This window comes from Phodopus roborovskii, unplaced genomic scaffold (assembly GCF_943737965.1).
Source record: "Phodopus roborovskii unplaced genomic scaffold, PHOROB, whole genome shotgun sequence".
Classification (NCBI taxonomy): Eukaryota; Metazoa; Chordata; class Mammalia; order Rodentia; family Cricetidae; genus Phodopus; species Phodopus roborovskii.
Genome location: NW_026126434.1, coordinates 25,329,197 through 25,342,269, shown reverse-complemented (window position 1 = coordinate 25,342,269; position 13,073 = coordinate 25,329,197). Strand labels below are relative to the sequence as shown.

The 13,073-nt window shown below is 43.0% G+C and overlaps 1 protein-coding gene across 1 annotated transcript in view; it reads left to right on the top strand.

Moving 5' to 3' along the window:
- Nucleotides 1-13,073, top strand: part of Dnah8 (dynein axonemal heavy chain 8) — a 211,128-nt gene that overhangs the window by 108,560 nt on the left and 89,495 nt on the right. Inside the window, exons 61-67 of the mRNA XM_051187064.1 lie at nt 1,690-1,820; nt 4,059-4,212; nt 6,353-6,517; nt 8,117-8,343; nt 10,145-10,263; nt 11,375-11,478; nt 12,606-12,782. Of these exons, the coding sequence (XP_051043021.1) occupies nt 1,690-1,820; nt 4,059-4,212; nt 6,353-6,517; nt 8,117-8,343; nt 10,145-10,263; nt 11,375-11,478; nt 12,606-12,782 (1,077 nt within the window). The remainder of the gene's footprint in view (nt 1-1,689; nt 1,821-4,058; nt 4,213-6,352; nt 6,518-8,116; nt 8,344-10,144; nt 10,264-11,374; nt 11,479-12,605; nt 12,783-13,073) is intronic.

The window sequence follows — 13,073 nt, the reverse complement described above, 5'->3', positions numbered from 1 at the left end:
AGCTTTGTGGCTGGAAAGCAGATTGTGGATAGACTGATGGGGGAGGGGGAGGGCAAAGACAGGTGCACAGGGCTGATGGGGGAGGGCAAAGACAGGGGGAAAGAGCTATTTAGAGGTAGGATTGATGAAAAGCTGACAAACAGGTTATTCACTTATGTGATTGGATGATGGAAGAGGAATTCTTCCCGGTAGTGATGACATCATGGGGGGGGGATTCAGCCTCAAAGTTGATGGAATTAATTTTCAATGTCTCAAGGTTTCCACAAGATACATCTAAGACATTACTTACTAAACTCAGCATAACAGTGACTCAGGGGCCTTGAGTCAGAGACCCTCATCTAGGTGCAAAAATACATAAGTGATGAATATATTTCAAAATATGATGTAATCCATCTATAACCAAAGTGCCATTACTGATTCACCATCATATATATCATATGTTTTAAAAATAGTTACTTGTAAGGCCTGGAGAGATGGATTGGTGGTTAAGATCACAGGCAGCTCTTCCAGAAGAGGCGGGTCCGGTTCCCAGCATCCACACAGTGGACTCCAGTTCCAGGGGATCCATCACCCTCTTCTGCCTTTCTTGGGTCCTGCATACATGTGGTACACAGACAGATATGCAAACAAAACATGTACACACAAAATAAAATCTTTTAAAATAGGTCAGTGGTCCATCTGTATTCTTCCTGTTTGTTGGTGTTTAATAAAAGACTGGAAGATGGCTTTTCTGTGGTAACTTCACATGGCCTGCATAAGCTCTGAGCCTCCATTTGCCTGTTACCCTGATTGCAGGAATCAGTCACAGAAGAGTTAGGTGGAAGGCTGGCTCCCACCGGCTTTTCCTAAAAGTGTCCCTTTAGTCTTGCTAATCACAGAATTTTGATACTTTGTGGAAAGAGATTGTAGAGCCAGTGTTCTGTGTAGGTAGGTGTGTATATGATTCATTGTAACAGCCGGTGTGCACAATACACTGTCCACTTTAACTCTTTTTTACACTTTGTGTATCCTCGTCATTCATTAAGTTTCAAAGAAATAAAATGAGGGCTGGAGAGATGGCTCAGAGGTTAAGAGCACTTGCTGCTCTTCCAGAGGACTTGGGGTTTGGTTCCTATGACCCACAATGGGTAGCTCATAATTGCCTCAACTCTAGCTCCAGCAGATCTGATAACTTCTTCTGGCTTCCTTGGGTACCTGTACAACATGTACACAACCCCTCCCTGACACACATACGCACAAAAATAAATCTCAAAAAATAAAAATGAGTAATGACACATGCTCATAAGCACACAGAAGGAACAGTTATGAAACAGAAGAGAATAGAACCAACTTGTTCTTTTATATGGTGCAGATATAGGTGAGCACAGGAAACTGAGGGGCTGCAGAGACAGCTTAGGATCTAAGAACACTCCTTGCTTTTGTAGAGGACCTGGGAGCTTAGCTCCCAGCACCCATGTTGGGTGGTTCACAACCATCTGTAACTCCAGCTCCAGAGGATCTAGCACCCTCCTCTGATCTCCACCCTCCACACATACACTTAGACTGGAAAAAAAAAAAAAAAAACAAAAAAAACAATGTGGCATGTTAAAACAACAACAACAAAACCCAAGATGTAGCATTATTAGGAAAGTCTAAAGTAGTCTGGAAACATGTGGTCAGACTTTGGACACATTCTTATTTCAAAAATAGATCTCCCGGATAATCCGAACTTCCTGTGGGAATGCGTTGCTGGTGGGTGTTGGCGGCTCAGGGAAGCAGAGCCTTTCAAGACTGGCCTCTTTTATTGCCGGGTATCAAATATTTCAGATAACATTAACCAGGTAAGGTGAGATAATGCTCAATGATGTGTTATCCTGCAGTTAAATGCTTATGTTTAAAAACAGAATGCTTTGGTGCATTGTTTTACCTCTTTTTTTTTTTTTTTTTTTTTTTGCTTGAATTTATATTTATTTTGTGTGCATGTGTGTATATATGTGGGCATGCCAAAGCATTCAGGGCTGTTTTCTTCTCTCACCATGTGGGTCCTGAGGGATTTAATTCAGGTTGGCAGGCTTGATAGCAGGTACCCTTACCCACTGAGTCATCTTTCTGCCCCCCCCAATTTTTAAAATTCTTTATTTATTATGTATTCAGTGCAAAACACTGTTTGCAGGTTAGAAGAGGCCACCATATCTCAGTACAGATGGTTGTGAACCACCATGTGGTTGCTGGGAATTGAACTGAGGACCTTTGGAAGAGCAGCCAGTGCTCTTAACTACTGAGCCATCTCTCCAGCCCATGGCCCCCTATTTCTAAGTAAAATTTCTTTCATATATATATATATATATATATATATATATATATATATGAATATGAAGATATACATAGATTTTGGATAAGTAGTCAAGGACCTGCACAATGACAGCACCAGTCAACATGCCAACGTGGATGCGGAACAGTTAGTAAGACCCCACCCATCGATGAAGATTGACAGGCAACCAATGGCTGCAGAGAGAGGGAGAATCAGTTTTCACCAAGGATGGACCTCCTGAAAGGTTATAGTGGTCAGCCTGAAACACACTTATGTAAGAGTAACACTAAATGGCAGGTTTTGTGTGTGTGTGTGTGTGTGTGTGTGTGTGTGTGTGTGTGTGTGTGAGAGAGAGAGAGAGAGAGAGAGAGCGAGAGAGAGAGAAAGGAGAGGAGAGAAAGTGTGATGGGATAGAGGGAATAGAAAGAATAATGATTATAGTAGAAGAGATAAGACATTGAGAGAACATGGAGGAGATGGGAGGAGGGGAGAGGTTGGAGTGATGTGAATACAGTATTCATGTATGAAATTCTCAATAAATAAGTAAGTAAATAGCACAAACCATGTTAAATAGAAATTAGTTACAATGTGTTAATAGGAATTAGTTGAAAACCAGGAGGTGTAATATCTTAAGAGATACACTGTTGACTTTTTGTGAGATAACTGGAAAAGCTGCCATCAGATCCGCCTTCAGTGGCTGGCTAAGCCATGGCTGTCTCCTTGAGTAGGTCATGCATTCCTTCCACCTGGCAGAGACTCCAGCCACCAGCACCTCTTACTTGTTGGTTTTGAGGTTCCTGGATGCATCTGAATCTGTGATCCCACCGGCCTTGCTTCTTTCACTAAGATTCCCCCTTCATATGACATTTCTTCACTATCCTTGTCTCAATTTACCCATTGGACACAACACTTCAGAAAAGGCCTGCTGTAATAATCTATCAAAACTGCTGCCAGTGGCACTTAGAGCTACCAGTAAACAGGATGGTTAGAAAAAAGCCCAGGATCTTACCTTTTCATAATCAGTAGCTGTCTCCCTATGGTTTTCAATTACTTGGGCCAAACTGCACAATACATCTGTTGGCTTCCTCAATATCTAGCCACTTAGGAAACTGTGCACATGGCTGCGATATATAATTTGTCACTAATTTTATTCACAATTTATTGTGATTTTCCCACCCCCAAAACCAAACTCATCCAGATTTCAGATTAGTTTTAGATATTCGATGTATGATTTGACAACATCTGTTGATTAGAATGGCTAGGTAAGGCTTCACATTTAATTTACTTTCCCATTATTATTTCTGGGTCACTTACGTTAAGTTCTCCACTTCTCTGTTCTTGTCCTGCATATAGCAGGCTTGTTTTGGATGGTAACACTCTGCTCTTTGTCTCTACTCCCCGTGTTTTCTGGTAGACACCATTATTCAGTATGTATTGGAGCCAGTGTAGGTTTTTGCTCTAATTATCGTGGTTTATTACTGTGTCTTGAGATAAACTGTGACTATACAGGTTAATGTGTTACTTTTAAATTTATGTGTATGTGTGTGCCTACTTATCTGTATGCTCAAGACATGTGTGCAGTGCCCACAGAAGCCAGAAGAGGGCACCAGGTTCCCCAGAACTGCAGTTAGAGGCAAGTTCTGAGCTACCCAGCAGTGTGGGAGCTGGGAACCAAAGTTGGGTCCTCTAGTAGAGCACTCGTAACTGCTGAGCCATCTCTCTAACTTCATTAAAATCTTTGACAAATCATCTACTGCTTCTCTTTTAGGTCTTACAACGTGAGCAATCTAATAGAAGACTTAAAGAATTTGTACAAAGTTGCCGGAGCTGAAGGCAAAGGCATCACCTTCATCTTTACCGACAATGAGATAAAAGATGAGGCGTTCCTGGAATACCTCAATAACTTGCTGTCTTCGGGGGAGGTAGGTCTTGGAGAGGGGCAGCTCACAGTGAGAAAACGTGTAGTGTGTATGTGTGCTTGTGCACGTGTGTGTGTGTGTGTGTGTGTGTGCCTGTGCATGTGCTCACACCCAGGTGAATGTATGTGTGTGGCTATATGTGCACATGTGGAAGTTGTTACAAGCCATCCATGACTGTCATTTCTCGCAGCCATCATCCACCTTTAGTTTGTTTGTGTTGGGCAAGAGATTTTCTGGTGTGCTGGGAGCCCTAGGGCTCCCCTTGCCTCCTTCTCTCCAGTGCTGGAATTTGCAAGCATGTGCCATTGGGCATGGCTTTTTGTTTTGTTTGTTTGTTTTCTATGGTGTTGGGGCTTGAACTCAGGGCCCTAGTACTTGGATTATGTCACACCTGGCTTTTTTTTTTTTTTTTTTTTTTTTTGCTAGTTTTTAAAGTGTGGGTTCTGGAGACTAAATTTAAGTCCTCATGCACTTTTCCAGCTGAACCATCTCCCCAGCCCCTAAATCCAAATCTCATTTGTGGAGGAAGAACGAGAGCTTTACAAAAGCCAGACTGTTTTGCATACATTCTTGACTTGAGAAATGATATTCAGGCACACACGGTGTAGTAGGTTACTTCATTTTATTTTCCTATTTGTGCGGAATGAATGCTGCCTACCTCCATATTTTTCTTTTCCATGTTTTATTCCATCTTAAACATGGTTCCTGGCCTATCTTTTATCTTCAGCTTATTCCTGTGCCTTATTTTATTGTGCCACCTATTTATTTACCAGTTGGGAGTGTAGAATGTTTCAGGGAATTTTGTTTGCTGGAAGTGGGTGGGGTGGGTCCCTGTGTTACTGTTTCCCATGGCCACCCACCTTTAGTACTTCGTTAGAAGGTCACCAGCACTCAACACGTAGTTGTACTAACGGATGCCCAGCTGGGTCATAAATAGGGGACATCCTAGAATGTGGAGAAGGTTCGGTCAGTAAAATGCTTGCTTGATGTTGATCCCCAGAGCCCTTACATACATACATACATACATACATACATACATACAGTCATGCATAGTGGGTGGTGAGTTCATCTGCCGGGGAAATGAAGATGAATGGGTCCCTGGAGTTCCCTGGCCAGCCAGCATAGCCTACTCTGTGAGTTTTAAGTCAGTGAGAGACCATGTCTTAAAAATCAAGGTGGATGCTCTCTGAAGAATGACACTGAGATTGTCCTCTGGCCTCCACATGTGTATGCAGGCACACCACACTCATAATGTGCACCACCACACACATGTGAATACACACACACACACACACACACACACACACACACACACACACACCCTGCATATAGCCTTGAGGAACCAATGTCCAGGTGTCCTGTGCTTTCCCTGAGGGGCCATATAAAACATGCCTTCCCTTCAGGAAGAGGTGCTGACCTGTGTACCCCAGGCTGTTTACACCACATTTCTGCTCAGGGAAGCCTGTGTGGGATTCTGAATCTGAGATATTGTTAGAGCCATCTCCAATTGTCAGGAGAAAAGCAGGCCTTTACCATATATTGACAGTGCTTGCATGAATAGTTTAAGCTCAGGGGAAACACCTTGTCAATTAGAAATAGAAGAGATTTCCCCAAAGCCAAGTTCCCAGATACCAGCCAATGGGAAGCTCCAAAATCACTCTCTTCTTAAGGTCACTGTTGACTCTGGCCAACACACTGGTGATTGCTGATGCTTGATGGAACCAGGGCTAAGTAAAACATCTTGAGAGTATTGTTGAGAAGACCAGCCAATCACTGGCTACTTGAAAGCATTGATTTGGAGGGGTAGAGAAGGAACTTTCTTAGGGTGACAGCTTCTTTATAGAGGACAGGGGAACTGTGAATTGCTCTTGATTACTGTGTTCAATAAAAGAGCCATGCTCTTGATAAAGTGCGGCAAACTTGGCATGTGGCTGAGGAGCAGTGGGAGGGAAGTATTGGTGGTGTGTGTGTGTGTGTGTGTGTGTGTGTGTGTGTGAGAGAGAGAGAGAGAGAGAGAGAGAGAGAGAGAGCCAGACAGAGAGAGAGGGAGGGAGGGGGCATGGCTAACCAGACTTACAGCAGTGGGAAATTTAATCATTTAAAATACACATCATCTTCTCACTTTGTTGTGTGTTCCTCAAAGATCTCCAATCTGTTTGCCCGAGATGAGATGGATGAGATCACACAAGGCCTGGTATCGGTCATGAAGAGGGAGCTGCCTCGCCACCCTCCCACCTTTGATAACCTGTACGAATACTTCATCACCAGATCCAGGAAGAATTTACATGTTGTTCTCTGCTTTTCCCCAGTGAGTCTTTATCCTTTTTGCATCTAAGAGGCAGCCTTCTCTGATGAGATATTTGATCAGAAACTAATCTTTCTTTCATGAAACTAAAATGAATTCTTCCCTATCATGCTCCCTGGACCTATCACCTGTTTATCCATTTAAGAATATATGAATCATTTGAGGTTACTGTATAGCTTTCCAGTTCACAACTTAACAAGAGACATACATTATTTGAATCGTGAAGAATTTAGTGATGCAATCTCACCTATCTATATCTCCAATATGGACAGAACATCTAGAATATTCTTGATGACTTTTCCAACTTTGACTATCTCTAGCTCACCATGCTTGCCAATCTAGCGGCCATTTGCCCCATGTGACTACTTAAACTTTAGTTAAAATTATGTAAAAATAAAAATTCAGTTCCTGGGCCCTGATAGTCACATTTCCAGTGTTCACTGGCCATGTGTAGCCAGTGTCTACCATGCTGGGAAACCCTGCTAGAAAACATACATGTAGGACAATTACATGCTCATGGGAGATTTTACTGCATAGCTCGTTCTGCCCCAGAGGGTCTCATTCCTCCGTAGGATGGAGACAGCCTGCTTGTCGAAACTCTTCCCGATACTCAGTTTTCTCTGTCTGTACTTTTCTCTGCTTCTGCCTTGTAAAATAAACCTAGTTCCCCTCCCACACACAGAGCACCCCAGACACTTGGAGGAAGTCTCTTTAGCTCCCTGACTGCTTCCCTAGATGCCTTAAGCTGCTATTGTTACTGGTTGTTAGGGTCAGAATTTAAGACCCTGGCAGCTCAAGAAGCCAACCTTGGCCATTGGTACTCTATGAGCCAATTAAAGAAACAAATGAGCAGTGGAAAACAGAACAGGGAAATTTATTTAGTGTGGTCACATTGGAAGGAAGAACAAAGGGGCCCAATGACACGCCCCTTCACTGCCCCATGTCTTTCTCCTGGCTCCTGTCCTGATGTTTGAGTTTAGGTAGAAGGCAAGAGCTAGGCATAGCTGTGTAGTCCTGTCAAGGTGTGGTCCAGCCCATTGTCACTGTCTGGGCTGCAGTCTACTCTTGCAAGGTGATCTGACAAATTGTCAGGATTGTGTGAGGTCTCTTCCTGGAGACAAGCACCTTCTCTAACTGGCTCCAGGCTTCAGCCTTTTCCTTCACATAGCAAACATGACATTCTAATCTCTTGGAGTCTATTGTTCCAATAGATAGCCAAAGGGAGGATTTAGATAGATCTCCTTTCTACCTTGGACTGTCACATTTGTACTCACCCCAGTGCCCAGGCCAGCTTCCCCCCGCCCCCAGAAAGAGTCCCTGTCCTCTTGCCAAGAGTTCTCATTGTCACTATGCAACTTTCCTCTTAGACGGTAGCTCCTAGACTTGAACCCAATATGGCAGCCATTTTTTTCCAGGACAGGGAAGAGATTAATTCCACACCTTCCTCCAGTTAAACACCAACTTGGTATTCTGCTACAGCCCAAGGAGGTATTTTCCAACCTTTATTGTCACGCTGCTGGTCCAGGGTGTGAATACATCCCTCTCTGCCGCTGGCCTTCCTCACTCTATGTTTCTCATGCCTTCTGAACTTGCTCTTGACAGGTTGGTGAGAAGTTCCGTGCCCGGTCCCTGAAGTTCCCTGGTTTGATTTCTGGCTGTACCATGGACTGGTTCAGCCGCTGGCCCAAGGAGGCTCTGATCGCCGTAGCCTCCTACTTCCTTTCAGATTATAACATTGTCTGCTCCAGTGAGATCAAGAGACAGGTGGTGGAAACCATGGGACTCTTTCACGACATGGTTTCTGAGAGCTGTGAGAGTTATTTCCAAAGGTATGTGAGATTACAGAATCTCGGCAGCTGGGAAAATTATTCCAAAGAGAAGTGAGATTGCATAAGCTCCATAGCTGCTGGAATCGGAACCACCAAGTTCTCCCCAAAGAGGAATTAAATGTAACGACCAGTAAGCAACTCTTTGCATAGCCTGATCGTGCAGGCTCAGCCACAGCACATTTTTCTTGCATTGATTTCCTAGTGATTAAGTAATGAAAAGATGCTAGATAAATGAGATTTAAAAATTAACCAGGGGCCATACTTTTAAATACCTCTTTACCCTCCAGGACTCCAAGTAGCAGATGCTTAATGAATCACAGTTTCATTTGCTTAATTTTGTTTTGAAAATGACCTAAATAATTCCTTATAAGTGGTTTAAAATGAGCTTTTCATCCCAATGCATTATTTATTCTGATTAAAGAAGGACATTGTTTTTAAGTTTCTTTATTGCCTTATGTTAAGGGAATATTCAGGGTTTGGCACTTGCATAGCTTATCAAAGCTTTTATGGTAATTAACTATGAAGCAGGACTTTAATTGGGTGTAGGAGAACCAACCAGTAAGAACAGCAATGGTGTGCACATTCCGAGTAAGCTGGAGACAGAGCTTAAAAGTACTGTAGCATTTCCTTGCCCCACAATGTATGGGGGCCATGGGTGAGGATGCCAGGTAGTACCAAAGTAGGTTCTACAGGGACCTCCAGAATATTGAACTCCCTGCTTGGGGTGAGTGGGTGGGCTTTCAAGCCTCAGAGCCTGCTTAAAGAGCTATGCCTGTTTTTCTGTGCCCGAGTTGGGTGATCCTAGGACTGTTGAGGAATGCCCATGCCTTGAAGTGTTTGCTTATGCTAGCCCCTTCTTTGTCCTAGGATCATGTCCAGACCATCCCTCTTAACCAACTCCAGGTGTTTCCCAGACTCTCTGGAGTTAGTGGGCTCAAATCCTCACAATCAGCAGACATTATTTCTTCTGCTTCTATCATCCAACAACATCAATTTTCACACGACCACAAATTGTATTTCTTGAGTTGAAAATGTTGATACGTCTTTCAAACTTTTCCTGTTCTCTTAAGTTGAAGAATGGTTTCCACAAAGTGATTTTACAAAGCAAATGTCTTCACAAAATGCTCTAGCAGTAGTTACATGCATGCCCATCCTAAACAAATACAGACAAACACAAAACAATCAAAAGAAACTTGAAAATGTTAAAAACCCTCAGAACTCCACAGGTGAGCCATTAAGTCAGAAATGTAAGATTGTAGAGACTAGACTTGGACCTGCATTTCTCTGATATAAAACCACCCCATTTGTTTATTTCTGTGGTCAGTATGATGACTGAAGGGGTAAAGCCACAGTGAGTTGAACCCTGAGCCCAGTGTGGCTGTTTGGACCTTAAGGTCAATTCAGCTAGACAGGGGAGAGACTGGTCTTGTAATGAGCAGCAAACAGCAGCACACTGGCATCAGCCCCCCTGCCTCCTCAGCTATCCAGAAACTTCCTATTGACAGAGCATTTTCATGCTCATGTATGCTAATTAATTTATTTAATCTTCACAAAACCCTGATGGGTTATACAACATCCTTCCCCCAACTTCCCATGTGCTGAAACACCAGCCAGAGTAGGGTAAGAGTCAGGTCAAGGACCCCTTGGCAACAAAGCCACAGACAGATTTGCCCTGTCTTTCCCCACCGCTTTTGGGATGCCAGGTCCTGCCCATAGCTTTCACAGTGGGTACAGCGTATGGGGCACTCGACAGAAAGACAGTAGAGGGACTGAGGGGGCTATTTTTCTATTCCATTTTCAGATACCGCCGAAGAGCCCATGTGACTCCCAAATCATACCTCTCATTTATAAATGGTTATAAAAACATCTACACTGAAAAGGTGAAATATATCAATGAGCAAGCGGAGCGGATGAATATCGGTAAGAGGAATGGCCAGTTTTGTCTTTTTTAGGGTTTGTTTGATGGTGAACCCAACATTTTATTGAGTTGATATCACTGTGTTTGAAAATCAAACACTTTTTTTTGTTGTTGTTGTTGTTGTTGTTTTAGGTTTTAAAAATTAGTATGTATGTTTGAGTATGTGACTGTGTGTATGTGTGTGCCTGTGTGTGCCTGTGTGTGTATATGGATGTATGTGACTATATGTGAATAAGTGGCTGTGTGAGCAAGTGATTGTGTGTGTGTGTGTGTGTGTGTGTGTATACATGTGACTATATGTGTGTGTGTGTGAGACTGTGTGTGTGTGTCTGTGTGTGTGTGTGTGTGTATGTGCATGTGAGTACAGGTGCATATGGAGGCCAGAAGAGGGAATTGAATCCCTTGGAGCTGGAGTTACAGGAATTTGTGAGCTGCCTTACATGGGTGCTGGGAATGAACTTGGGTTCTTTGCAGGAACAGTACAGATTCTTAGCCCCTAAATAGTTGTTTTGGTACTTTGAGACAATGTCTCCTATAGTCTACATTGGCCTCCAACTCAATATATAGTCAAGGATGACCTTGAACTCCTGAGTGTTTGTTCAATCCAAATAGTAACTTGATTATTAAAAGTAGGTCTTGTTACCAAATGCGCCTTGACCTGGTAAAAAACTAGGTAGCTGTGAAAAGAGGGTCCTTTCTTTCTTTTGAATTATGGCTAATGGCTCCTTTAGCCCCAGGTTCATGGTATCAGGTGTGTGTCACAGTCCCTGAGTGCAGCTTGCTGACAAGGAAACCCCATCTTATGGGAAAAAGCAAAAACTTGAACAAGACAAAAACCAGGGCTGGGGGGATGGCTCAGTGAGTAAAGTGTTTGTTGTAAAAACATGAGGTCCTGGGTTCAGATCCCCAGCACCCACAAGAAAAACTTGGCAAGTAAGAAAAGCAATCTGTCTTGTTCTGAAGGCAGGTGTATCTCTGTCTGTAATTAGCCATGTTGTGTTTGGTGTGTATGTCGCACACTGTGCCTGCCTTATACATAGGCAGTGGTGAATACATTCCTGACGTGAGGCTGTGCCTTAACCAGCAACGGCCTGTCCGTGTGTGTTTGTAAAGGTCTGGACAAGCTGATGGAGGCCAGTGAATCTGTTGCCAAACTCTCACAGGATCTCGCCATCAAGGAGAAAGAACTGGCTGTGGCTTCTGTGAAAGCAGATGAAGTGAGTTTGCACAAACTCCCCATATTTAAAAGACATTTTTACATTGTATGTAACTCTCAAATAATTAATTAAATTTACTTATAAAAATCTTTATTTAAAACTTTTTTAAAAATAAACAGGACCTAAATCTACAACCTAGGTGTGGTAAGACAATTAGCCGTACAGGGACATCCTCTGGCTGGTCTTTTCTCTCTCTACTTAAGCTCTTGCTCTCACTCATCTGTCTGTGAGTTATATTAAGTCTTACTTTAAGGTCCTTTATAGTCTAATTTTCTAGAGGAGCCAAGGCTCATCATCATCATCATCATCATCATCATTATTATTGAGTAAGGAAATGGCTAGAGTTGGTGGAGTAAAAAAAGATCAACAATCAAAAGGCCTCCCTTCCAAGGTGATAGGACACCTGTGAGGCTCATTTGTGTCCAACCACCTCTTTCAGACTTCTTTCAGAATCAGCCAAGAGTCAGTTAGGAAGTGGAGACCTGAGCCTGAACTGCACTCCAGGCAAGCATTGTCCCAGCATGTGCCAAACACTCAACAAATTTTAGCTATTTTTATTATTATAGGAGACTCAATATGACTTCTTACTACATTACTCCCATTATACTTGAATTGTTTTAATTATCCAGGAGGTCATAGATTGGCAACACCGTTTTTTATGAAATGTTACATTTGTTTCTATATACCCTTAAGTTCAAGGAGAGCTCAGAAAATGGAGTATCATGCGCATGGTACCACTCAGAAGAACTGTGTTTTAAAGATTTTATTTTTAATCAAATGTATATACATCTGTGTATATGTTCACATGCATGCAATACCCATGGTGTTCAGGAGAGGGGGTGGTCTGATCTCCTGGAGCTGGAGTGACAGTTGATTGTGAGCCACCCAATGCAGGTGTGATAGAACTGAATTCAGGTCCTGTGAAAGAGTAGTCAGTACTCCTAAATGCTGAGCCATCATCACTCCAGCTCCCTCAAAGTACCTTTCAATACACATTAAAATATAGGTGACTTAGGTACAGAACTTTGCTCTTACTTTGTTTTATACTCTGCTAAATAAGATTTGTATCTCATGAACACAAATCTATTCATTTTGCTTTAAAGGCTTTGGTGTGCTCTCTTTACCAGGTACTGGCAGAAGTCACAGTGAGTGCCCAGGCTTCAGCGAAAGTGAAAAATGAAGTCCAGGAGGTAAAAGACAAAGCCCAGAAGATCGTGGATGAGATCGACAGTGAAAAGGTCAAAGCAGAGACCAAGCTGGAGGCCGCCAAACCTGCACTGGAAGAAGCAGAGGCTGCCCTGAATGTGAGCACTGCCTCCTCTTCCTCCTCCTCCGTGTGTGTGTGTGTGTGTGTGTGTGTGTGTGTGTGTGTGTGTGTGTGTGTGTGAAATCATTACACGGTTCTGGGTTTCCTTATGTGGAATTAACCCTGTGACTTTGCAATCAGGAAGCGGAGTGAAGTTCTTAGCTCTGTTCATAACCTCACCTGGAGATGTATGTGTCTGTTGGCTTGGTTTCCACAGCTGCAGGGCTTAGTGTGTGCTCATTTCTTGTCACCTGTTGCTTCCCCCCCCCCCCCTACCAGCCTTCCCTGG